The sequence below is a fragment of the Haemaphysalis longicornis genome, unplaced genomic scaffold, assembly GCF_048455015.1.
Source record: "Haemaphysalis longicornis isolate Haplotype H1 unplaced genomic scaffold, Haemaphysalis longicornis Haplotype H1 scaffold_7, whole genome shotgun sequence".
Classification (NCBI taxonomy): Eukaryota; Metazoa; Arthropoda; class Arachnida; order Ixodida; family Ixodidae; genus Haemaphysalis; species Haemaphysalis longicornis.
In genome coordinates, this window is record NW_027526422.1 from 145,577,457 (window position 1) to 145,605,057 (window position 27,601).

At 47.4% G+C, this 27,601-nt stretch overlaps 1 protein-coding gene across 1 annotated transcript in view; it reads left to right on the forward strand.

Moving 5' to 3' along the window:
* Positions 1-27,601, forward strand: part of LOC144147099 (E3 ubiquitin-protein ligase MIB2-like) — a 145,123-nt gene that overhangs the window by 44,691 nt on the left and 72,831 nt on the right. The window contains exons 5-8 of the mRNA XM_077679158.1: positions 949-1,055; positions 9,029-9,223; positions 23,665-23,801; positions 26,458-26,565. Of these exons, the coding sequence (XP_077535284.1) occupies positions 949-1,055; positions 9,029-9,223; positions 23,665-23,801; positions 26,458-26,565 (547 nt within the window). The remainder of the gene's footprint in view (positions 1-948; positions 1,056-9,028; positions 9,224-23,664; positions 23,802-26,457; positions 26,566-27,601) is intronic.

The window sequence follows — 27,601 nt, forward strand, 5'->3', positions numbered from 1 at the left end:
TGGCAACGGGGGGAGATGGGCGCGCGCTGCCTGGCCGCTGACATGGCACACACCCACGTGGGGGATTGGCCAGGAATCGGGCATGAGAAGGGCTAATGCACCCGCTTAAAGGAGTACTGACACGAAATTTCAAAGCTCAGATCCGCTCTAGCAATCAAGTACAACGACAACACAAATAGGTGTCTGTGAATAACTGCATCTTTTTTTCTTTGTAGTTGTGTGTGTGTGTGTGATCTCTCTTTCGCGAACATTACCGAACCGCGCAAATTCAACTCGTGCATTCGCACTTTCACATTCTTCCCCTCGGGGAAATGCGGGGAATTATTCATTATGGCTTCGGGACAAACCTGGGGAGCATGTTTTTCTCCACTTGCTTTTTTTAATGTGACTTAAAACGTTTGTTAAAGAGATGTACTCCGTAAAAAAAAAACAGCAATTCCAGCATGGTAGGAAACAAGTATCAGTTAAGTGACTGGCAAGGCAGGTACATGCGAACACCGTGTATGTAGGGTAGACAAGAGTGATTGGCTAAGCCTCTCTTTTATAGCAGCCGATACAGGAAGAAAATGTCGCTAACGGAAAAGAATGATAGGGATAAATGAGAGCCACACCTGTACCATTCGACACGGGTCATTGTTACTCTACGTCCTTACCGTGGATACAATGAATACGCTTCCTTCCTAGTGGCAGTGGTCTTACAAATTTGGTCATTTCTGTGTGTGCGGAGGTGAATTTTTTGAAACGTCTACATCAACAGCGGCTGTGAAACATGGCGGCACACACACTAGTGGCTCGTATCTCAATTCAACAGGGATGCTTCCACAGTCACTATATCAACGTCTGCTTGGTGCCCTAGCTATTTTTAGTGTCGCTGTGCTGGAAGTGCAGACAATTCTGAGGAACATTAACTAACTGTCACTTCTTTTCCCCCTTTATTCGCAATCTTAGAGTGAAGGTGCCCCCGAGACAAGGTTCCACCAAAGTTGAAGTGCGTGGAATCTTCGAGGGTGCCAAAGTTGCACGAGGCGGTCACTGGAAATGGGCCGACCAAGACGGTGAGACAGTTTTACCTTTCTCAACACAGTTGCATCAATAGGGCTACCTACATTGGATCTCTAACTAGGCATGAAAGCAGTCGTTTGTATGATGTAGCTTGGCTCCGCATTTAGACGTTCGCGAGACCACACACTGGCGACGTCTACACTTTATTTTGCGTAAGAATGAAGATGTCAAATAGCGCATCCTTAACTGACCCCCTGGAGCCCATTCATAAATTTCATTTTTTGAATGAACAATTGAACTTTATTGACATCATGTACATAGTACACAATGCCGGAGGCCGGCAGAAGAAGCCATCTCAAGGACAGCTTGAGGGAGCTGCGGGCCCCTGTTTTGGCACCAGCGTACAACAGTGTTTTACAGTACATAAAAAATAATAAGCCGTGTAGAAATATGGCATCCCTTGCGCCATTGAAAGAATGCAAGAAAACAGACAATAAAAACAACAACAACAACAAGAGAACGAAAAGAAAAAATAGAAAGGAAAAATGTGTACTGAACAGACAAATTACTCAATACAGGACCCGAAGGAAAATGTGAGCCCAATATAAATAGTCATACCTTGCGTAAAAACCATATACAAAAGCAAATGTACACCAACGGATGTACTAATTAACTTAATACATAGAGATTACCTCCATAATACATGCCTACAGATTTACATTACTCTAGATAATTACAGAGGACACTATACATATACAACTACACGAATCATTCAAAACACGACCGAAAGAAAATATGAGCTGGGTATAAACCGCTGTGCCAAGCGTACACCGACATATTCACTATAGCTGACACACATAGGCATGCGCGAGCTCTTATATTGCGTCAATGTAATTATTTGTAAGAAAGGTACGTATTGCAGTGAAAGTGTTGCTTTCCAGCTGAAAGTTAAGTTCGTGTAAAGCATTTAGTAGCCTCGAAAACCTGTTTCCTAGCATATGTCGCCCCTATGTTGTTCTAGAAGTTTGAACGTTCCAAATTTCGCAGTTTTGCGTTTTATAAGCCTGAGAATTTCTTTTAAGTTTGTCAAGTTCAGTCAAGAATACATGTTTCCTTTTTATTTCTTGTTTATAGGCTTTTGTTAATCTAAAGTTGTACGTCTTCTCAAAAGGCATTACATTGTACTTTTCAAACAACGGATAGGTGTGATAAATGTGAAAGCACGTCTTCTACAGCACATGGAAACCTTTTTGTAAAGGATACATTTTTTTGTATGTTTTCTTGACTTGTGGATGTCCAAACTAGATGGCAATAGTCTATTCTTGAGAAAAATAAAGAGTTGTAAATTAATATCATTATATGGCTCGGAAAGATCAGGCAATTCCGGTAAACTAGCCCCACTATTTGAGAGTACCTAGTTGATATTGATATTGATGTGCTTGTTCCAAGATAGGTTTTCCTGGAAGGCCACTCCTAGTGCTTTAATGTTGGGTACAATATCAACCTGGTTCTAATTAAGCAGTATTTGTTGCGTTAATGTTACGTTCTTATTTTTACTTCTGAATATTACAGATTTGGTTTTGCTCGTGTTTATTTTAAGATGGTTTGTCTAAGTCCAGCTATTTAGATTTTCTAATACAAAATTTGCTTCGCCAACTAATGCGTCCCTAATTCGTCCAACTAATTCGTCCGTGATTGGCCTTGGAAACCGTAATTTTCCCGCTTACAAAGTAAACTTTCGTGATTTACACGGTAGAACGCTTTTGACAAGTCAAGGAAAATACTTAACGTCAAATTTTTGTTTTTAAAGCCGTTCAGTACCAATTCTTTTTGCGTCAGTAATGCTAGCTCTGTTGACATTCCTCGGCGGAAAATCAAATTGTTGTGGCGATATGATAGAGAATATTTCGCAAAAAGACGCTGTTCTTCTGCATATATTTTTTTTCTAGTCCCTTAGTTATTATAGGGAGTATAGAGATACGCCGACAATTTGAAAATTCGTTCCTGTCGCCGAACGTAAACAGAACACTGACTTTTGCAAGCTGCATGTTCTTCAGATATTGTCCTATGGATAAGCAAAGGTTAAAGATGTGCCAGAGGACCGGCAGCAAAAGATCAATAACAAATTTGATTGGCTTCATTTGAAGCTGATCAATGTCGCTTGCGTTAGTGTTTTTTAGGGACATGACGTTTGATTAAATTTCACCTGGGGTTGTAGCTTTAAAGAAAGCCGTGTTTGCAGTGGGTGCGCCCGAAGTACTCTTGTCTTTGTCGCCAAAAACGTTTGAAGCTCCTGACAGCAAATTTCTGAAATAGTTGTCGAACTTTTCCACTAGCTGTCTTTCAGAAGTTGTTTTATTTTTTATTTTTTGCGTTATTTGGGTATCGTCATGTTGAGAGGTACCACTGTTTAAGAGCTTATTGATCTCACGCCACACTATGTCACTTCGAAATATAGAGCCACTGAACAAGCCCTCAGAATACGCATTCTTAGCATTACGCAGACATTTTGTAACACAGTTCCTGTACTTTGTGAATGCTACGAAATCACTCGGGTTCTTAGTTTTTAAGAACCTACAAAATAACGAGTCTTACTCGGGTTCTTAGTTTTTAAGAACCTACAATATAACGAGTCTTTTTTTTGTATCATTTCAAGACAGTCATTGGTAAGCCATGGTTTCCGTATCTTTTTGACCTTCTAATCGTTTTCCACTTAAAGCAATTATGGAAAGTTTTTTTGTATATCTATGAACATGTCAAAGGAAGTGCTACAGCTAGTGCATTGGAATACCGGGGGCCAGTCAGTAAATTAAATTTGATTTCAGAAGGCCGCTAGAGTTTTTGAAGTTATATCTTGTACACTGTGCGGCTGAGGAGGAGGTGTATAACGAACGTACTTACAGAATGCTTGTAGAACATGTAGGTCGGAAGGCGATCACTTAGATCGGTAATAATTGTGCTAGATTTTTTGCTTTTAGTCGGGTCGTTTGTAACAAATAAATCTAGAAAGTTTTCAGAGTCGCGGCGTATGCGCGTAGGTTCTTTTATCAAATTTTCGCAGGTGAACGATTTCAGGCAAAGTTCGAATTTACGTATTGTGGCAGCGTTCTTTCGTAGATTGTTATTGAAGTTTCCACATATAATAACATCGAGGTTTTCAGAGCTTACGTGTCTGAGTATCTTTTCCAAAAAGTCAATCATCTTATCAATTTTCGGAGCTTAGGTGGCTCAGTATCTGTTCCAAAAATCAATGAACTTGCCAATTATCCATGCCAACGAACAGATAATTCTTGTACGTTAGTGTTAGAACTTCGATGTCTGGTGTTACTACTGAAAAGTCTATGACAATGCTACAAGTAATTTCGTCAGACACCAACTGAAGCACACCACGACCACGCCGATTTATTCTGTTCTGGTTCGGTAGCCTGGAGTCTTAGCACATCGTCTTCACACGTGTGCCACGTCTCCGTTATCATTATCACTTAAAATGGACAACATATTTCATAGAAGAACGTCGTTAATGCGTCCTTTTATTTTGAGAGGCCTGCATATTGCAGTGTATAAATGCTAAACAGCTACCATCGCGAGCTTGCGTAGTATCTTTAGGGACTGCCATCGTAGAAAATGAATGACTGTGAGCGCGCTGTTGGTTACATTGCGCTAAGTGGCGGGAACGGCACTGCGCATCTTGGCCTGGTCAGCTTCGCAAGTAATCTAGACGGCGCGTGACATTTCCGCCTGCCGGGAATATGCTTTTCCACCGACTGCCCATGCATAGCGCCAGTTAAGTTCCCGCTTCCTTGCAATAGTGATGCCGAGCAGTTTCTTCAGTTGTGGACAAAGATGTTCGTTGGCATACACAGGTCGTTTTACCGTGTACCCCAGTTCATCGGTTGCGGACCTAATTTTCCGTGCATTCAACAGGACTGCATCCCGTTTGGTCTGGTGTTTGAAAGACTATCACAATGTTCTGTTCCGAACCATCGCCTTCATTTGTGTTAGTAGAATTTTGCCGTGTAGGAACTCGGTGACAAACGTCATATCGTCAGCTTTGATGGGTTCCTCAAAAGCAGCCCTGACCTTCCCAAGCATGTCCACACGGTCTTCATGCGTCTCGTTTTGAAGTCCCTTGATTTTCACGTTTTTCTTCCTAGAATACTGTTCTTGAGTGGTAAGACTTAGGTTGGCTTCGCGTACCAAGCGTCTCAAACATCGAGTTCTTGTGGCATTTTTTTCTTGAGAGGCTTTCAGTGCCACGTTTTCGATTTTTACATCAAGACTTTCCTTGTTGAGCTAATTGTAATCCTTATTTCCAAATTCAACGATGTTTTTTAGTTCCCTTATCTCCTTCCGCAATTCCCGCTTAAGGTTATCGATCTCGCAGGCCATAGTCAAGGCTAACACAAACGCAGCAATTTAGACAACAATACTTTTGGTGCAAAGGCAGCGAAGAACGAAACGAAACAAATGAGGAAATGCCAACCTGTGGATTAAGCAGAGCAATTATGCCTTTGCACTGCTCGCTCGATGCCTCCACTGCCAAGTGATCGCGGAAGCGCCTTCGTCGTTGTTGGATTCGAACAGACCCGCAACCACTTGAAGGATGCGCAGTATCATCATTGCCTCTTCATTGCACCCTGTTCGACCAAGCGGCGACGACCAGGAGTCGGAGAGGCCACTCACTGCCGAACCACGCTGACTCTGGTATCAGATGAAGTGCTTCCGCTCTGCGAGGGACTCGTGTGAGTGGCCGCGGACAAGCGATATCCCAAGGGATCGCGCAGCGCACGGATGTGTTATGACGCATTCGCCGGTGGCGCGGCGATTGCACCACAATGGCAAAGCGCACCACATCGCAGAGGATCCATTCAACCCGAGGTGACCCTGTGAGTTACGAAGAATGAGGCAAGGACCATGCAAACCCGCAAGCGACGAATGATCACCTTGAGAGAGGCGGTTTTGCATCGAATAATTGGCCGGAAGGAACACGGGCCGGACATTTCCTCTGAACCCAATGGGAATTTCACAAAAGGGAAAGCGCTGTTCTTTGATTGGGCTGCAGGGAATCCTTTATGTTTAGAAGGTCTACATAAAATCTTGTAAATACACTGTAAATAGAGCAGGAGACGCATTAAACACTTTCTTCTCTCAGATGTAGTTGTATCATCCTCAAAGTGCCAGCAGATAACGAGTTCGTCTTCGTTCCTGATGTCAGCAGCATCCATGTGCCGCTCAACCAGCAAGGCGAACGAGAAAGAAAAGGGCAGAACTTGACTGTCGTCCTTTTGAGGGCATCCGAAATGCAGCGTCAGGCCACGTGGTCCGGGGAGGCGTGTTGTAGTACGCAACTCCACTTGCGCGTCGCGGTCTGGAAGCCACGCTGCGCTGTCCTGCTGCCGCTAAAATCCCGCCCAGGCACGCCTGTGGATGAAGCGGAGCAATTAAGCCTTTGCACTGCTAGCTCGCTGCTAGCTCCGGTCGCTGCTAGCTCGCTGCCTCTGTTCGCATATTCGCATGACGCAACTCTAATCGTACGTGTGTATCTCCTGTTTAAATTATTCTAATCTGTGCTCGAAAATCAATGGAAACGTAAGTCAATTGCAGGGATTTCTTTTGTTTGTACAAGGATACATCATTAACACCGGGCAATGGTCATTAACGTCTTAAGAAAGAGGTCCTTAAGTGAAATATCAGTATCAAAGTTTCTAATCGGCAGGTGAAGAAAAGACGAACTCGAAGGCGTAGCAGGCGGAGACGTGGTGATCGTGCTAACAAAGCTGCTGTCGAAAAAAAATCTCCGTAATAATTCCGTGCGAATAATCTTTACCATTATGAATGTCGATATGCAAATCACCTCCACATACGAGCAAAAAATAGTTTAGGGAAATAGTCTAAAGGCCCGCCTAAGATTTTATTAAAGAAATCTTTCACTAGGTCTAGTTGGAGGGCGATATAATGTTGAAATAATTTCATTTCCAGTATCACTGGTATTATTTTTAACCCGGCGTTAATGAGCAGAACTGGGGTACTATTTCACAGTGGCGCCAATTTGGTCGCCCAAAGTGCTACACCACCTCTTCGTTTACTCGTTCGTTTTACTAAAAAAGGCTGGTACCCGTTTATGCTAGGCAAATCAACATCATTTTCGCACTGTTTCCGATACCATAACTTAATCAAGTATAAAATTGATCTGGTGCAGGAATAGATATATTTATTCGACTTTGTTTCCTACAGAACGTGAATTATTTAAGTTAAACGCAGACCCATTGGAAGGATCTAACCGTTTAACGCCACCTGAGATGGCTGGGGATGTTTGAGATGCAGAGGTGTTCGTTTGCGTTTATTGGTTCCGTGTTGTGAAGTTCGGAGTCCTCATTTTTGGGGCCGTATTTTCTTCGCCTTTCGCATCCCATCCCGCTTTTGCATGTATTTAAGCTGCTCGATAATGTTGCCATTATCGGAGTGGCGGACCGGTATTCTTTGACGTCGAGCTTCGGGATTGGTTCTTTGATAGTTTCTACAATCGTTGATACGATCGCGAAAGTGTACCCGTTCTCGCACTCGGCAACACGTCGTATCTTTATGTTCTTATTCCTGGAGTATCTGCTCAGCTTGCACAACAGGGCCCTCAAGTCCTTCAGTGTTACTTTCTAGGCTTCAACACTTTTTCTTGGCCGCCTTGTTTTCCTTATCAAGGGCGACATTCTTTTCTTGCTCATTTTTAACTGCTCTTGAAACTATTTGATAGAAGTATGGACAAACTCCAGGCTTTGAGTGATTGCTTTCTATTCGATTTTTACTTCCGCAATTTCAGCTTTAATTTAATCTTTCACCTTGGCAATGTCTTCGCTTACCTTAAGCAATAGTTATAACTGGCATTTCTACAAACCAAAAAGAAAATCATGGCGGCAGCAGCGACAACTACATTAAAGGCAAAATTATTTAGGGCAATATACTGACCAGCGCAAATGAGAACGTTTAGTGGGGCCGAACATTGCGTCGCCGCTGATTCCAAGTGAGGGAGCAACTGAAGGAGCACTCCGGGGATGCTTGTACGGCTCGATGCAGCAGGGGTGGGCCAAGCTGAAAGTCTCGCCACTTGATCGCTCCTGGGCGATCGCTGTAGCTTCAGTTGACATCGAAGCGGCAGTCGATTGAACTTGCAGCGTCCGGCGAAAACGAACCTGCACGAAGGACGTTCAACATGGCTGAACTGTGCGTCGCCGCTGCTACCAAGTCCCATCGCATTCCCATCGCATGACAGTCGGGCTGAACACCTTATGCAGCTTTTTAGGCACGTGGCACTGCATATGGGCAATGCGCAACCTCCAAGCATGCGGTGAGCGGTGTGTACGACATCCATTAGTCAGCGAATATTTTAAGGGAACGGTTTGGGCGATTTTCAAGCCTAGGAAACTATACTTTAGGAGGAAAACCAAGGTCTGCCAGGAGGACAAAGTTGAGTTATGCTTCTGTATCTATCTATCAAGTTCTCTAAAGGATCCGCCAAAACCATAGGTTTTGTTCATTTCCCTATAGGAAATATCCTTTTTTTTACAGGAGGTCAGTAAGGAATAATGGACAAGTAATGGGTAGCCCAATTCACAAGTTTAATGAGAAACAAGGAACAGCGGGGTAGCTGCAGTGCTTCGTAGGAAGTAACACGTAAACGGGGGATTTAATTGAACACAGCAAGCAGGGCAAAGAAGAATTTGTGGAGAGTGCGTAATCGCAAGTAGATTCGTTTAATAGAAGAGAAAAATTAAGACACTAAAATGTTTAAAGTCTAACACCGGAAAATGTTCAAAGTTAGATAAAGCATTGTGAAAGCTTTTTTTAAATTCCTTACGATCAGCCAGGGTAGGCACAATCGGGAAGATCGTTCCATAGAGTGAGGGTGCGAAGTAGATCTGCAATTGCTGATCATACTGCGAGATACCTAGGGTGTAATAATCGTGACTATCATTTGAAAGTGACGCATATTGCCCTCTTGTAAAAAGTGTGCCCCTTCTTTGTTCAAATGCAGGTGGCCAGGGCAGCGTTGGCACCGTGCTGAGCATACGGGACTGGGACGACAGCTGTGTGCACAGCGAAGCTCGCGTCCAGTGGTCGGGCAGCTCTGTGAACAGTTACCGTCTTGGCTTCGGGGGTGACGTGGACCTCAAGTGCACCGTGCCCGCTCTGGGAGGGAGCTTCTACAAGGACCACATGCCTCTCATCGGTAAGCCGTCAGGTCCCGTCATGATTTCATGTTCATTTGCCCCAGACCCCAGACAGTAGCCCTGCAGTAAATTTAATCTTTACTTTATGTCGTGCTGTATGAGTTGAAGGCTAGTACTATGTGACTGAAAGACAAATTGTGGCATCTTTGTTCTAGAGGCGTGAAGACTGGGCCATAGCCTCCTGTATATTGCCTTTGTGCGTGCTCAGTGCCAGAAATTCCGCCGCTCTCTGTTGTGGCACACTAATCCCAGGATTTCCTGTGTTGGTACAGGCGCCCTCAATGTGTTTTCACACCTGGCAACCATGGGTCGTTTGAAAAAATTGTCAAGGCCGTTTGCAAACGTTAAACACATGCTGTATAAAGGAGACTGGCGCTAGCATGTAGAAAGAAAGTAATGAAAACAGGCACTGACTGGCAACTCCTGTTTGAACAAAAAAGACAAAAAAGTAATAAGGCCAGAAATAAAACGAACTAGTGACTAAGGTGACGCTAGAACTTCACAATGGTAATCACAAAAGAGACGGTCTTTCGCAGGCTACCTTGTTCATCCGCAAATAATTTAACGCGAAAGTTTTTTTGCTGCGCGTCACTAGATTTAGCCAAAAATGTTACCGATGAGTTCGCCAGTGGGTTTGTGACCCACTGGGAATTAACCAGTTATTCGGTGCGTGATTAGAGACACAAACGAGCCAAGTGCGTGCGAAATGTTCATCCTAAGTTGATATAGGGGTCCTCAAATACTGAGTATCTCCTTGAGCTGAAGCTTGAAGTCATTCTTGGCACAGCTGCCCGGCATTGGGGATTACCGCGTCGTCAATATATCTTCTATATGCGCGATGGCAGGATTTCGTGGAGCAGGGCGGCGATGGGGAAATGCAGGGGGTAGGAGAGTGGTCGCGTTCCCTTCTGGAGACAGCAAAAAATATTAGCGGCAGAAGGAGACTGAATGAACTCATCGGTAAAAACGAGAGCTCAAAGGTGGGACTAGTTTAAACAAATGCATATTACTCAACTATCACTAAACAATGAATCAAGACTCCTTATTTCTCACTTAAAGGGAAAAAGTCAACTGGCTCTTATCGCAGCGACAACCGTGACGACATGTACACATTTTGTTGTGAAAGTTCGGTAGTGAACCCAAAATAGCGAGCTTTCCGGCTAGAACAGGGCAGCGAACGGCGTTTGGTAATTCTGCGACGCCACGCGTAAAGATACGGTCTTTAATACTGGGTTATGAAGTACGAGCTCGCCGTTTTGCGGACTTTTGTAGCAGGAAGACGCTTTCGCGTAGCAGACGACGCCGATGTGCGTCTCAGTGCGGCTCCGCATTAAACGGCAGGTCGCGTCGGCATGGTAATCGAAAAACCTGGGAAATTGTCGCCCCCACAGTGAACGGGCTGCTCCAATGGGTTTCGGGGCGATAGAGCGGGCACAGTCGGTTATACAGGAGGCTACGACTGGGCAATCAGCGAAGCTGGCGGCCCCACGTGTCTTATTCTTGGTTCGGCTAAGATTATGCGTGGTTATGCTAAGAGAGCCCGCAAAGTTTTCGGCAAGGTTATGCTTCGAGACTCGGTTAAGCTTTCTGTGTGTTGTCATTAACTCCCTAAAGAGCAATGACCGCTCGTTCATTAAAGTTAGTAAAATTTACGCGTGCCCACTGGCTTTGCAGTGAAGCTTCAAGAGTAGCGGAGGGCACAGCGGGACGAGTGCTTGCTGAAAATTTTAGAGCAAAGCTTTACCAGAGTCCTTCAATGCCTTTCTGGTCATGAAACTTCGCCATCACGCTATGGGAAAGCTTCGTTCGCTGTCGCGCCACGGCGCAGGTGTTGATCGGAGGGCAGCCGGGGGCGTGGTCAGAGCGCGTATGGCGGGGAACGGACCACGGAGTAAGATAAAACAGACGCTCGCCGCCTTATCAGCAGTGCGCTTTCGCTTCACGTGTCGCGGGCCGCTCAAATGGACTTATCATTTCGTGAGTGGCGAAAAAATTCGCTGCGAACGGGTATGCTGCTACTGCGTTCCTGCCTGCTGGTCTGGCTACAGAGCAGCGGCGGCCGCCTGATGCCCTCCGATCTGCCGTGGCACCACTCGCGGTAGCCTTAACCTTTGTCCCCGTACGAAACTTCGCCGGGAGTTTCATGACCAGAGAAGCATTGAAAGACTCTGGCTTTACTAATCCAGTTGAGCGATTTCGCCCTGGCGGTGAATTTGAGACCTTCATTTTACCGAAGCTGTGCGATATTGTTGGCAAGGCATGATGTGACTTGCCGGCCGAGCTCCGCCGACGGCCGCTTTCGCTATCTGCAACCGCCGGTGCCGGCTTGGCGCATGCGCTCTCCGGAGCTGCGTCTCCGCCTGACCACGTGACTCGTCGAGTGCCTGCGAGCTTGGTCATGAATGATAGTGCGCCTGGGAAGTGAGCTCTGAGCGTTGAGCTGTTGATGGATAGCGACGTCGAACCACCCACCGGATAGCGCCCGGCGAGCTGATTTATCGGAGAGCGTCCAGAATGCCAAACGTGTGAAGCTTGCGTCGGATACTGAAGATGGGCGGGCTGTCCGGCTCGGAAGACGCCGGAAGCGGGACCACAGCCATAGACAAAGGCAGGCTTTGGTCGAATAGTATAATAATTGCAGCTAAATCAAAGGTTAACCAAGTGAAACCATGTCTTCGCGAGACCAAGCCAAGCTTTTGCTTTGCACATGTGGGTTAGCTGGGCAAAGCCGCAGGCATTATTTTAACTGATTCGGTGGCCACCCTTTGGTTTGTGCGGTCTAGCGCGTGAGACGCCAATCAAGAAGTTCAGTAACGTTATCGCCGCTCGGCCTTTTGGTTTCGTTCATTTGGTACCGATTCTTCTCTTTGCAGCGTCGAAACTGCACCACTCGTCCTAACAAGTGATAGAGCGAACCACTCCGCGACGCGTTTCCAAAGCCTTACTTGTAACATGTAACAGTTGTATCGCACAACCGATTGTTGGGGGCACGAGTCCCACCCGAACGCGGCAAGGCAAAGCTACGGTGGGGCCGGCTCGCGCGATGGCGTGATCGCTCGGCGAGGTTTTTCTGCGCACTTTCGGCGGCCCGCCCACTAGCTTAAACATATTGCTGTTAAAATCTAGATTATAAATCAAAGAAGACAAAGATAGGGGAGCAACACATAGGGGCACCTGTGCCGTTTACTATCGCTCTGTCAGGCATCATATTTTTCATTTGTCAAATTAATCATAAAATTGGTTAAACGCAATGGAGAAAAGGCGGATAAATAGCCTGCCTACACAGTGGCAATCAACACGATGCTATTGTGGTGATTCGTAGAGACCGGATTTCAGGCAGATGCCTATTGTGTTCCTTCAGTGCCTATCGCGCCATTTTGATATACAGTCATGTATGCTTAATATGGACACCGTTAATATGGACACCCCCGAATATGAACGTAATTTTTTGCGAACGGTTTCTCGACATGTAATTCTGCCGCGTTATTATCGCAATTCCCAGTTGGGACCATGGACGTCTGTTTGGGGGAACGAATCTGGTAAATACAGACATTTTGCTTTCGTTATAACGAGCAAGGGTCGAAAAAATAAAAAATACAAAAACAATGGTGACCTCCCAGAAGCCCCAGCACGTACGGAGAATTCACGGCTACAAATCCGATGCATGCATTTACCTCGGAACGATCTTTTTTCCAATACCATCGAATTAGATCGAGAACTCTAAGGTAGTAACGACAGGGTGACACCCTTTTCCTATAAACCAAAATATCCCAGTGAGGCATACGCCGGCTATAGCCAGTACCGAGGCTGTGGAGAAGTTGTGCGAATAATCGATACGCATAAAAAGCAAGGCTGTACGCTTCTCTGTTCAGTTCCGCGGATTCATTGGCTGGTGTTTAGCGTAAACAGATGGATCTTACCGCTCAGCTGAAAAACAAACTATGCCAATTCGAAAGTTCGACGCCTTCAGCATCTTTTCCGTACGTGGAAGGCTGGAGTAAAAAATAAACCTTGCCATTAATCTGGCGAAGTGAACGGTGCACGCATTTTTGAAAGAATTAGAGAAGTGGACGAGCGGGTCAACGGCAAGCTCCAATTTCCCGCAGGCAGCCTCGCCCGAAGGAGGAGGCCCTCGAGATGTGATTCGCAGAAATGTATTTCAGAGGTACTGCCGTGAGCGACGAGATACTGCAAGAAAAAAGCCAGAGAGTTCGGTGCAATGATTGGTATGCGAGTGAACAGGAGGAACACACAGAATGGGGACTTCGTGGTGCGTTTTCTGGAGACTACAATAGGATCGAAGGCATCAGTGCAAAGCCACATTTCCTTGTTTTTTGGTTCAATAAACCGTGTGCTTTTCTGGAACGATTATTCCTTAATATTTGTGTTTGAGCTTGATTCATTATTATGAACTCACATTATGGACTATTTTTCTGATGAACGGAATCGTCTGAATTAACGAGACAGGACTGTATGAGCAGAAATTAGAGGTTGAACAAAGCTTGTGTGCTATTTTTGTATTACCTGTAAATGACTATTTGGCGTTTGTGCCTAAATACTTATAAATGCCCATTGGCACATATATGGACACTGTTAAGCCTTAAATTTTTCTTTCAGGTGCAGTTTGAGATTGTTATTTTCGTTACCAGGCAGCATTGGCTGTTCTGAACTCTGTACTTCTCGAGCTTTGCGGTGGCTGCGTCTACGCGTGAGCACTGGGTGGCTGATCAGGGCTCATGCAATTTTTCGGTTCTCTTTCGCTTCTTTTTACCTATCCGCGCCCTAAACAACTTGTTATGGTGATGTCTGTAAGCGAATAGTTCATTTTCGAGCACCTTAAGACACAAATGCGGCTTAATAGAGTGCTTGAACACCAACAAATGCTCTCCGGGGACGCGGTTATGAGCGTTTCCTGACCGCTCTTACGGGCTTCAGCGACGCCAGCAGGATACCACCACTGTCACCTCGGACCCGCCGCGGTGACTCAGTGTTTAAGACGTTCTGCTGCTGAGTACGAAGTCGCGGGTTCGATTCCCGACCGCGGCGGCTGCTTTTCTGATGGAGGCGGAAAGCAAAAGCGCCCGTGTGTTCGAGATTTCGGCGCACGATAAAGATCCCCAGGTTGTCAAAAATTTATCCGGAGCCCTCCACTAGGGTGCGCCTCATCGCCTGCGTTACGTCGGCGCGTTAAACCCAACAATCAATCTATCAATCAATCAATCACTGTCACCTCTGAACCCGCCAGGCAGAAGGAAATTCTATTCTCGCCTCCCTTAGACGTGATGCTGGAACGGTGAGAGGTTGGTTTCGTTTTGTTCTTCTTTATTCTTTATTGGGTACCATGACTGTTCCGTAACTACGGGCGCAAGTAACTGATTCCATTGGAGTATTGTTTTCGAAAAAATTAGTTTGTGAACGCCAATGTGTTGCAGCGAATTTCACGCACCTTGCAAGTGTGATCCATTCGCGCTGACACGTAATGAGGTGCAAACATGCAGTGCGTACAACGAACGCGGCTTCGTTTTGAATATATCCGTGCTCTCGCGCAGCACCTAACTGCCACAAGAGACTGCCTACAATGGCTTCGAGAGCGAGCCTCGGCTATCGCCGCGTGTGTACGTCAGTCACTTAACATGGAAGCGATATCGTTCATACTATAGGGGTTCGTTCCGTGAACAACTACGATACAAAACACTACACTGCACCATAGGTCGGCGTACTCACTCGTGAGTACCTCATTTGTACTCATTTGTACTCAAACTCACGAGTGAGTTCGATGGTGAGTGATCACACACCCAGAAAAAAACAGTGAGTACGATGACGAGTGAGTACAGGGGTAAGTCCACTACTCGTGAGTACAGTACTCATGAGTACAGTACTCATGAGTATGAGTACTCATGAGTACAGTATTCATGAGTATGAGTACTCATGAGTTTGAGTACTAATGAGTATGAGTACTCATGAGTACACAGTACTCATGAGTACACAGTACTCATGAATACACAGTACCCATGAGTACACAGTACTCATGAGTATACAGTACTCATGAGTACAGAGTACTCATGAGTACACAGCACTCATGAGTACAATACTCATGAGTACTGTGTAGTACTCATGAGTACTGTGTACTCATGAGTACTGTGTATTCATGAGTATATGCACTCCTGAGTACAGTACACGAGCTCGAGTCCGGACGCGCGTGTACGAGTCGCAAACATTTAGCGGTGCCGCTGTGCAGCTTAACTGTCAAGGATGGTAAAATTAGACAACAAAAAACTGCACCTCCCTCCTTTCCCGGTCCCTGTTTGGCGCTGTAAGCGTTTTTCGGCGGTCGCTCGCAAAGGGGTCACGGTGAAGAGGGAAAAAGGAGGGGATGAGGGCCCGGCGGGAAACGCGGCCGCAGTTGCTCTTCTCTGATGGGACTTGTTGACTGCCGCAGTTATTTTTGTTGACGCGGCCGGTGACCGCGTGGCGACTTCATTGCGCTTGCTCCTTTCCAATTGTTTTAGTGGAGAGACGGTGGAGGCTGCTGACAACGCACGAACTAGGCGTACTGAAGTCCCTCTTTTTCGGTCTTCAGAAGTTTCCGTAGACGCATGTCACGCTGTGTAGTCGTTTCGTGAGCCGAACCGCTCATTTCAACAGTCGCAGTTAATTTACGTAACTCGCGTCAAACCGACTGCGTGGTTTGTAACGTTCGCTGTGTGTATTCAAGCGACAGTGTGGCTAATGTACGTGCGCCCATATGGTTTTATTAGGTTCCCGTTTTGAAACATTTTGCTCAGGTTCGCTAGTAATATGGTCTCGTGTAGTGCCATTTCCAAGTGAGCATATAGCCCCACCGTGCACTACGGCGTGCAGGCGCGGCGGTGGAATTTGCCCCAGCAATGGAAATAAAATATCCGACTACACCTAAGCACGTTTGTGAGTTGTGAATCGGACGTCATAATATCCAGTTCAACGGTTGCGGCGCCTTGTTTAGCCTCGCATATTTTGTCGAAGAGCTCTGTCATCTTGCCGCCGGAGGAGCGTTTTGCTTTCGAATGGCTTTACTTTCGAGTGGCAACCCGATTCGCCGCTTCTCGTTTATGCCACCGTGTAATGAGGGCGCTGATGATGATGGTGAATTTCGGTGGTTGCTATTCCCCTACCTTCACTACTGTTTACAGGCGGGGCGACCACCCCTCGCTAGCAACTATACCGCCGAGTTTAAGCTCGCACTGTGAGAGGCCTCGTGAAGGAATTGTTTTGAATTGATGAACGCCAACGCCAGACGCCGGGATTGTCGCTTAAGCTCGAATCTTGGAACGTCTCGTAAAACATGTGCATTGCACATAACGACGTCACCGCACTTTTCGATCGATCGCTGTCAGCTTCATCTGCGTTGCTCGAGATAAGAGCTGCAGATTTCCGCTGTGCAACCAACCCACCAACACGGAAATACAGTGACGTCAGTGCAAGCTATCACGCCTCCTAAAAACGCGTCTACAAACTTTGTTCTCGAGTACACAAAGCACGGCAGAGCAGTTCTACGCTGCTGTAACGGCTGCCAAGTACCGGCAGCAACTGGGTGCCCTGCGGCCCTCGACTACGACCGATACCCTCTCCACGCCCCCCCCCCCCCCGAACACACACACACACACACACTGTTGGGACTGGGCCATTCTAGCTCAGTCACCACTGTTCGATTCACTTCACTTTATTTCCTTAAAGACCCCACAGGGGGGTGCACATAAGGGGCGCGTTGTACAACATAGATACAAAAGCCACAGGTTAACAATACAGATGCATAGATGTTGCGACGTTGCCCTGCTCAGTCCGCCATCGACGCGGCGCAGAGGAGAGCGATGAAGTTGTCGAGCCGACGGTGATTTTAAGCTGCATTCATATACAACATATACAAAGGTAGCAAGAGCGTTATATGGCTCGAACAAAGGCACTTCTCAACTCAGTGCCTCCGATGAAATGCCGCGGCACAGCCGCTGCTTCAGGGCTGGTTTTATACCCCCGGGGTTCCGCCGCAGCCGCGTGCAGTTCGAATCTTTCCAATCAGGACTATCACTGGCCGCAGTTTGAATCCGGCGAATGCAGGCGAAGTGATTGCGTCAGCCGAGCCGAGCCACGAATGGGAAAGGGGAGGCGACTCAGCGGCGCCGTCTCCAGAGTCTACTCCTCGCTGCGTGTCTTTTGCGGGCCGGTGGTCCCAAGCATGATTTGGTGCAGCCGTCTCGATTAGAAAAGGAGAGTAGACTCGGCGGCGCCGTGTGCCGCGAGTTGCGGCACGTCTGCCGCGGGCTGGCTGACTGAGGCGCGAATCGGGCCCACCGTCGGCGCGTCGCCAGGTGCAGCAAATTTGTGTGGGGCGCTCTGGTTAACCGCACACACACGCATAGAAAAATTAGTAAGATCAGACCCGTGTGGGTTTTGGCCTAGCTGTTAACGGAAATAGACACAACGACGCGTAGCGCCCGTCCTGTAGGCGGGACCTCCCTCTTTGGCTTTTCGCGCGCTAGCCGGTTTTCGTCTTTCTGTTTATCTCTTACTTTGCGGGCTGGCGGCGGTTGCGAGGGGTATGGTTGCGCAATGTTCGCAGAATTCGGAACAGCGGCGGCAGCGTCTCTTTCCAGATGGTTTTAAAGACGATAGTCTTTCTTTGGCCACTTGAGCGCGACAATGTTGGCCTGTCAGTCTGTCTGTCTGTGTCCGTCATAAAGATAATTCATTATTGCAACGTAATATCACGCCCCGCTGTACACATGGGAGCTACTGGGGTCGCCGTTAAGTAGCTTCACGTACATAATGCGCCCTCTCTACAACTGGCCAACTACCCCGCGATTCAGCCGCGATTCAGCCGGCGATTCAAAACGCGAGTGCGTACGTCCCGTTTCGCTCTCTCCCGTGTACGTGCCTTCGCGCAGTGGGAAGCCCTACGACAATGCACCGTGTAAGACGTTTTCTTCTCGGGCTCCTCTGTCCTGATGTATATGTTATCTCAGTATTTCTAATTAGTTAAACATTTTATTTTTTTTTCTGTTTAGCCTTTCATTCGAGACACGACCTAGCTAAGATGTTGCAGTCGACAGGATCATGATTTAAGGCCACGGGAGGACGAACGGACGAACAACCTGGACGGACCGCACCACGACTACGAGAGTGCAGCACGCAGACATGGGGTACCGACGCACTCCACGCCAGCGGTGGTCGACACAGTGCTGACTTCAACGGAACGCTACGTCCTATGCTGTACGAAGAAACAGCAGTTCGTGAGCGCACTACGATTACGAGGGCTACCCTGCTCTGGCCGTACGGACGACATCATCTTGCGTCTTCTAGAGGACAACGTAGAACGTCGCCATCTCTCCAAACGAACGAATGTGCCAATGCTACTTCAGGCTGCCTCCGACAACAAACGGCAGAGGACCCTGCAAGCGGCGCTGTTTGAGAGCAGAAGGCTGCGTGATGAACGAGAAAGTTTTCTGAGACAACGGGCGAGAGTCGGCCGCACGTTTTCCACGGTTCCTGGACTGCACGAGATCCGGGCACAGGCAAAATGCACGACGGCACGCACATGAACGAGACGACGCATGCAAAATTGTGATTGGGTGCTCACCGGACCTTTCCCAGGTAATCGCCACGATTACGGAGACGCATCGAAGGTCAGTGCATTTCTGGCGAGATCACGAACACATGTTGCTCTGCTACATCGCCCACGAGCTACATCGCCCACGCGCAGGTCATTCCAGCAACGAGCAACGAAACGCGCAACGTACGCAGCGCGCACGATCCCGAAGGCACCACGTTCCTGGCACCCGCTCTTCCGCTACAGACGTACACGAACGGAACGCTGAGAGCACGGAACGCAACGGAGCCGGTACGTACATTTTCCGCACGTGCTGTCCCGGCGCGGGTCCACGCAACCAACGACATCATATCCGGATTGGTGGATATGGCCACGACAAGCGAGCAAGACGCACGGCGCCCGAAATGCACCATACGTGGCGAACTACCGCACCCCAATTATAGGGGAGTTTCCTAGATAAAACGAGACGCACAGCGCACGAAACGCACCAGAAGTGACGAACGACATCCAACTTGAACCAGTGGAGCTGACCACGGAGAACGAAATGCACAACGCACGGAACGCCACCAAGCCAGCACACACGGAGGAAACTGCTGTTCGCGACATCCTCCGCTCCCACTGCCGGTGCTATCCGGACGTGGCCAGCGAATGTTACAACCACAGAAATCACCTGGCCACAAGCAACAAAAGACCCAGCCCACGCGGTTCAACCCTACCGGAAAGTACGAGCTCTCCGACACCCGCTGCTCCCGCCCGAGTCCAGCGGATGAACGACATGACACTAAGACAAGTAGGTCCGTCAACGAGCAACGACACGGCCAGCGCATGCGGCATGTCCGAGCCAGAATTAACAAGATCCCCCGCACCCGCGCTCTGATCGAGACTCACACGACAAACACCATTTCGTACAAGAGGACGCAACCGCGAGCAAGCGGACTCGCGATAAACGGAGCCTGCTTGTATGGGAGAGATAGCGATTATAGCATTCTCGAAACAACGGGCAAAAGACGAGGTCTTGAGCGACGACACGGACACGGCAAGAATGGCAACGAATGAACCCGATCCAGACGACGCATCGAATGCCCTGACGATGAAGTCACGCTTGCGACGCCGAGGAATGTGGGACCGAACGGACGGCATGAACTACGCCCGCTTCCCCACCACAACGGTTTCACTTCCGAAACAACCACGGCGACTGCGAGCACGGAGCCGCAACGACTTTGACCGATCAGCCATGCCACCCTACGAAAACGCCCCGCTACCGCACACTAAACGAAAAGCCAAACGGCTCCCGCACCATACGCAACGCACGCGTCAATTCAAGCAACGTCCTCAATGCGCCGAACTATGCCATCCCTACACAGCGCAGCTCGCCACCGGACAAACCAGACGTCTACGCCCCCACATGCATCAAGCACGCGATGATCGAGCTACACGAACACAATCGCCGACGGAAGCGGCGCAACCAACGCAACCAACGCAACGCCGTAAACACTGTCAAGTTCAGGTTTGACGACGTGAATCCCACGGCACAGACACAATAAAATCAAGCAGATTTGAAATTCACCGAAACTCAACGAGACGAACACCCTCTTAACGAAGTTTCTAGTATCTGGAACAACAAAAAACAAACGCCAGCATCGAGCATCTGTGAACAAGCGGACAGTGATCTGGATACGAACGGACGTCAGTCTACGCGAACGCTTCATTGTGCCTGGGGGCAGGCGCATTTCCGATTCAGAGCACGATTAGGATACGTATCAGCGCGCCCGGAAACAAAAACGAACGACAAAAGCTGCCACCCGAAGACACGCAGAAATACGCAGTTTACGGCCACGGCCGCACCGACAGCCCCGAGCTCCCCTGAGCCCGACACGGCCTGAGAACAAGACGAGACGCCAGGCGCAACGCGAGTGCTTACGTTCCGTTTCGCTTTCTCACATGTACAGTGTACTTGCCTTCGCACAGTAAGTCGCCCAACGACAGTGCACCGCGTCAGACGTTTACTTCCTCTGTCCTGATTTACATGTAACCTGTGTTTTTCTAATCAATTAAACAATTTATTTTTTCTACTTAGTCTTTCATTCGAGCTACGACCTAGCTAACAGTGCAGAAAAGTTGATTATTCGTGAGTAATACAAATTGAGTACTCATGAGTACTGATTGAGTACTCATGAGTGCAGAATGAGTAGTACTCATGAGTGCAGAATGAGTAGTACTCGTGAGTGCAGAATGAGTAGTACTCATGAGTAGTACTCATGAGCAGTAGTACTCATTGAGTACTCATGAGTACAGATTGAGTACTCATGAGTACAGTGTGAGTACTCATGAGTACAGAGTGAGTACTCATGAGTACAGATTCAGTACTCATGAGTACAGATTGAGTACGAATACTCGTGAGGACAAATGAGTTTTAATACAAGTGAGTACGATTACAAATGAGTATTTGATGAGTGAGTACGAGTGATTTTGTGAACAGACGAACTTTTTGAGTCTGAGTTTGATTGAGTACAGCGCAAATAAAAAAAAATGTGATTGAGTTTGAGTGAGTTCTTTCTGTTTTGCCGACCTATGCACTGCACTACGCACGTAGCCCCTGGGGCATACACCCGTCAGGCTGTTCCTGCAGGCATACACCCGTCGGGCGGCAGTTAGCGTCCGCCGTAGTCGGCCGGATGCGACACTCGCGGATGTAGAGGAAGGGGAAACTCTGTGGCCGCTATGTATTTCAAGCCTCTGGGCTCGACCGGGAGGCATTTTCGCTCGTCTGCTGACCTTAAGCCCGTTCTCCATGGTGCGTTTTTCCTCTGCGAATTCGGCGGTACGAATATTTTCACTTACAAAGTTCGCAACGCCTCGAAATGCCGTCTAAACGGCCTGCGAACCTCGAGATTTTCGCATAGGCACATTGCAGACCGAATGAAGTCTGCCACAAGCTAAGCTTGTTGTGATTTAAAAAAAATAAGTTTCATTATACTTTCTGGGAAAGTGGTTTCAGGCTGTTTCGCATTAAATATAAGTTTATTTGCGGTTTTATGTAGCAATAGCCAATTATCTGTATATACACGCACACATAGCAGAGAAGACAAACACAGCAAGCAACACTGGGTTCGCTTGTTGTGCGTGCGCATCACATTTTGGTGTATATCGGACAGCTATTCCTGGGTTCTTCTGTACTTCTTCCCTGCTGTGATCTCCTCCACTTGCGCGGACACCGATTCGTTGAAAACGGCGCGCGACATCGTGTTGTAACGCACGTGCGTTTGTTTTGGTGCGCCCATGCTTATGCCGTGCTCCTACAAGCAGCGCCATGTGGTGGCTAAGCGTGCAAATGGTGATTCCGTGATGTTCCCCTAGCTGTGTTGTTGTTGGCCGAAGGTCCGGCCCCTCTAAGCCGCACGAGCGAGGTTTGCGGGGGATGCTCGACCGTTCCAAACATTTGGCACTTTCCGCTACCACGAAAAGAAGGTCGTTTTCCCGCACGAGCGGCGCCGCATCTGAGAATTCGCAGGGAAATTCGCACAATGTAGAACGAGCTTTAGACGGCGCGAGCAGTCGCAGCGCGAATGCGGGCAACCATGCAATTGGAAGGGGGAATTCCCGGAGACTCACCAGACATCCTAGACAAACGCACTGACGCAGTCACAGGATGTGCAAATCGACAAGGTGGGTGCCGTGACCCACGCTGGTGGGAATCAACGGCCAATACAGGAACGGCTAAAAGTGGCTGAAAGGCATTTACGTACCCGTGTTCTGCGCTTCCGACGGCGGTCTATCCTGTGGTCTCCCCCTCCGCCGCGCGTCCCTCGTCGTCGCGTAGGAAGAGTAGAGGGCGCGCGAGGATCACCCTCGTCCCACTAAGCAGGAGGGTGTCGCTGGCGTCTCCTTGCCCCGAGTAGAGGGGATGACGTCCACGCAATCTATGAAAATAATATTTTCACCCTTTAGCCAAAATTAAGCCGGAAATTTCCCGAAGAGGGAAAAATTGGCCGCACAGAACATCACTGCATTTGTGTTCGTTCGCTAACGAGTGAAGTGAACGAATCGTGAAGTGGACAATCGGTGTCGTTGCATGGTGAGAAGAGTGTGCTTTTTAAAACATTTTCCCCATTGTTCGGGGCACAGTCCTTTAGTAGTCTCCTTTAGGGCTGTCCAGGCGGAGGTCGGTGCACGCACCGAATGTGCGACATGACTGCAACTACCACGGTGTTTTCCATCAAACACGCTATCATGCAAAGTAAACTTGATTTGCATGCGGGAGCCGTTTTTCTTATATGTCTGCTTCTGTAGTTAGACTAAACAATGAATGCCTGCCCCCCCCCCACCCCCCTCCCCGCAGTTTTTGTCGAAGGTGAAATTCCATTTTGGCAGATCGTTCGAACGATAAAATTCAGAAGAGTAAGCGCGTCACAAATGGGGTGTCCCATGATGGGTGGGAACAGTATCGTGACTGTAAACGTTAGTGCCCACAGCATGTTTGGCCTTTCCATGTAGTTCCGTACTACAAATGACTCTAAAATGGGTTATTATGGGGTTAATATTGGTTAATATGGGTTAATAGCTTGTACGCTGTTGACGCAAAAATAACCCTTTTTTTGCTTAACATGAATGTGGTACCGTTACTGTCACCATGGCAAAGTAAACACATCTGCTGATGGGCGGTTAGTTTTGAAATTTACCAGCGGGAAATAGCATCGCTTCCCAGCACCTTAATAAAATACCGTGTCAAAACTCCTGTAACTTTGCGCCCACGCTTCGGGCCTACATTACTTCCTATGCCTTACCGATTTCGAAGACAACGGGATGTTTTAGACACAACAGAAAGTCAAATCAACACGCATTTTTTTGCATTTACTGTAGCCCCTGTGGACGTCAGCCGGTCAGAAGTTGGAAAGTCTGGCTTCCGTGTGGGGGATCCAGTTTGTGTCACGCTGGATGCAGACTGCTTCGAGATGCTCCAGCAAGGGCATGGTGGCTGGGTGCCTTCACTGGCGGAGGTAAGATGCGACTTGCGTCGGTAACTTTGTATTCATATCTGCATGTGATTGTTTACTGCACAGATGTAGAAGTAACGAATCACCTGCAGAAATTATAGCAATCTCTCTATGATAAGCCTATCAAAGACAAAATTTGTGGGCACCTATGCACCTTTGACGGGTTCTGAATGCAGATTAAATGTCCAGCTAAACGCCCGAGGCATCTTGCTTCCGCCCTGCTTCTGCCTGAATGAGCGGGTTCGCAATCTTAGCACTGGAGGCGCTTTGCTTTGCGTTCTGTCATAATGCTTTTAAATGCTTGGATACCCACGCGTTGTGCCGCTGCTGGTTTATGCCAACGTGTAATTGGAAAGTTTACGACGATGATGATGAATTTCGCCGCTCGAGGCTCGGGAATTAAGGGGCCGTTTTTATTAGCGGCACCTACTTTGGAAGGCGAAGTTTTCTCCCAAACTTGTTCCATGAAGGCCATGTGCTCTAAAACGTTTTGCGCAATGCAACGTTTCCAATGGAGCCGGTTTTTTGTTACAGACAGCGGATGCTGCTTTTCACTCTAAGGTCATTCAATGTATTCGTCTCAATAACAAAACAATATTTCTGCAATTATTTTGAAATCAACTGCTAGATGATTTGGACATTAGAAAAGCGTATTACCTCGCTTGCTACCATTATCAGCAGTTCTGTATCTCGACAGAAAGTTGAAATATTTTTTTCTGTGCGAGTGTGACTTTACTACACTTGCTTGACAGTTGGTAATGGTGGAACATTTTAGCAGTTTAATATAGAGAGGTAAGGACAAGCAAAAGGACAAGCGCTGGGCATTACACTCAGTCCCGGCTAGCTGGTTGCTCCCGTATGCAACTAGCCCACATTGGTGCAATGAGAAGTATACTTTGGTTGTACTATGCCGCGTTTTCTGCTACCTGGTGATACATCAGGTAAATAAAATATTTTTATCCGATGCAGCTACGGGAATGCTATGGAAATGAAATTATTGTGTGGGTCGGGTTTTTAGTGAAGGTTTTAATTAAAAGCGATGATGTTAAGTTTGGGTCTCTAATTACCGCCCGGCAACTGGGTATGTTTGCTGGGGTTAGCTTGTTTACCTGTATGGCGTATTTTTTCACGCCGGCCGAGCTGACTTGGGCGCGAGAGGCGTAGAAGAAAAAGCGCATGCTTCTTTTTTATTCGGCGACGCATACAAACGCGTCGGTCACCAAAAAGCGATGTCAGCTTTCGAAGGAGGATTTCCTTGTGTTCGTTTGGGAAACCGGCGGAGGGGGATCGCTGACATTTTAACGACCGCGATTACTGCCACGAGAAAGACCGAAGCGGGCGGGAGCTGAATGATGATCAAGGGGTCAAACCTTGGGTCAAACATAGGAAGAGGTCACCAGACGTTCTGTCTGTAACAGTTGCACTGCTCAAAGTTACTGGGCGGAGTTTCAGTTGGTCACACGTCTGAACCTGGCGGCTCGGCGGCTGGGAGGCGTCAATGGGTAGGCAACCAAAAGGCAGCCAAGTTTATCAAAAGCTGCATTATTGTTAGGCGCTCCAGGTGTTAACAAAGGAAAGAAATTGTGGCGGCGTGGGGCAGAATGATAGGCGGCATGGTATGAACAATACCTTAAGACAAACCGCCCGACAACAGATGGCCGGCGAAGGGTTTGGTTGGTTTTTATGTGTTGTATTCGTGCTGTGCTGAACACCTCCGGGTTTCTGTGTGAGAGTGAGAGTGTTGGGCCACGTGAATATTTCGAACCCACCTAGCTTTGTTTGTCACGGTGGCCAATCAGTGGCCTAGTATGGGCTGATGAATGAGCCATCCTCACTCTCAAGTTGTGACGTCACGTTTGTGGGCGGGGTTTTAGTGGCAAAACCGAGTAGTTTGATGTTTTAGGGAGGATAGGAGAGGAGAGGAACCGGAGAGGCCAGCGCGGCGAGCCCCGCTCGACGCGGGCCTTGCCCGACTCTTGAATGCGATCATGTGCCTTGAAAGTTTTAAATGCGTAGTGTAAATAAAGTGTACATACAGTACATGTTTGAGTTTGCTAGGAGTAGACCTCCGTCGGCTATGTGCTGTCGGCCAACGGGCCAGCGAGTAATCATTTCAGCGATCATCTCATTGGATCATCTCATCGGATCACCTGTTCGATCATCGATTTCGGCCCGACCGATCCACCTTCGAAAGTTAACTGATGGTACGGGCTTTCAGAAAAAGCGTGCTGCTTAGGTAAATTGGTTTACCACGGCACAAAGCTTTATAACTTGGCTGCTTATTGACATATACATAATTTGTTTGTTATATTTTGAGACCCCTGACCGTTTAATGCAGCTGAATATTAATAAATCTAAACTTAGGTATATTAAGGCTGGAACGCAATATTTGATTAGAGCATTGTTCCTCCATTTATGAGCGCCCGTGCCCACGTTATTCCATGCCGCAAGTAACTTTGTTTTTTCTTCAGTATGCTGCCCTGAAAGCAGTAGATTCTTACCCGCACAGTTTCTACATCTTTATCATCTATGGTTTTACAGAGTTTTAAATTACCTCAGTTCGATCACTTGCGATATCGGATGATCTTGTTACGGGAGCTTGGTAACTAACATATTTACGTTAGCACTGATATCTGTGCACGTGCTGTTTATCTTCCAGAACATGAACAAAGTGGGCACCATTCAGAAGGAAGCTTCCACAGGTGACGTCTTTGTCAGTTTTGGTTCAAGCACGAGGTGGGTCATCAATCCTGTGGCTCTCACAAAGGTATGCAGCTTTTGATAAACTCACGGCGAATTGGTTATAGCCGAATCGTAGTAAAAAACTTCGGATACGCTGTACAGTGAAAACTAGTATATATAAGAATAAAAGCTAAATGCAAAAACAAATGCGTGTGCTGGTTTGACACAGAATCACAATAAATTAGGACATTTTGAATGGAATTAAAATGAAGTTTACAGGGGCTGAAAATAACTTCAATACCCCCTTAAATGTGGCGACGTTGTTTCCTTTTGGGTTACCTTAACCCTTTGATGCCCAAAACTTTAATTTCTTGCTTGGATCTATAAAAACATTTTAATGGTCTAAAATAACTTCCGACATAACAAATACGAAGCAATAAAAAATTGGTTCATTAGGACGGACTGAATGACCGAATGGGAACTGGGAAACACTGTGCACTGGCTGCCCGTATATCAGTTTAATAGGAAAGGTACCTTCATCAGCAGGACGTATGGTTCAAAGGAAGACAGTAACGTAAAGTTAGTATGGATATGACTTGTATTAACAATGAAATTGCACAATTTCACTTACCTGTCACTAGCCCATTGAGCACCAGGGCTCAATGCGATTTGACTCGCATAAACTTTTTTAGCAAACGGAAGTACGTGCTGGCCTCTCTTTTTTAGTTTTCGAAGGTCCAGGAAGCTTTGCATGTCAACAGATGGGTGCTAAACGTCGAAAAAAAAAACACAGTGTGCGAGAGAAAAAAAAACTATTGCTCGAGTTGTTGCTTCTGAGGAACACTGGACATCAGTCGACATGTATTTCCTGCAACCAACTTAGTGGATTTCGGTTGTGCCACTTCATTTCTAACCATCAGTGCATTTGGTGAGAAGCTTATGTCAACTCCCTTGATTCAGGTGGCCGTAGGTAGCCTATCCTGATTTGAAATATCATATCCCTGCTTGGGCAACCTTAATTCGGAAATTTTGGTCCGTCTGTGTGTCTGAATGCACACCGAATCAGCCTTCCGGCCAAGAGTTGAAGGAAATTGTCAGCGAAGTATATATAGGTAGAACCG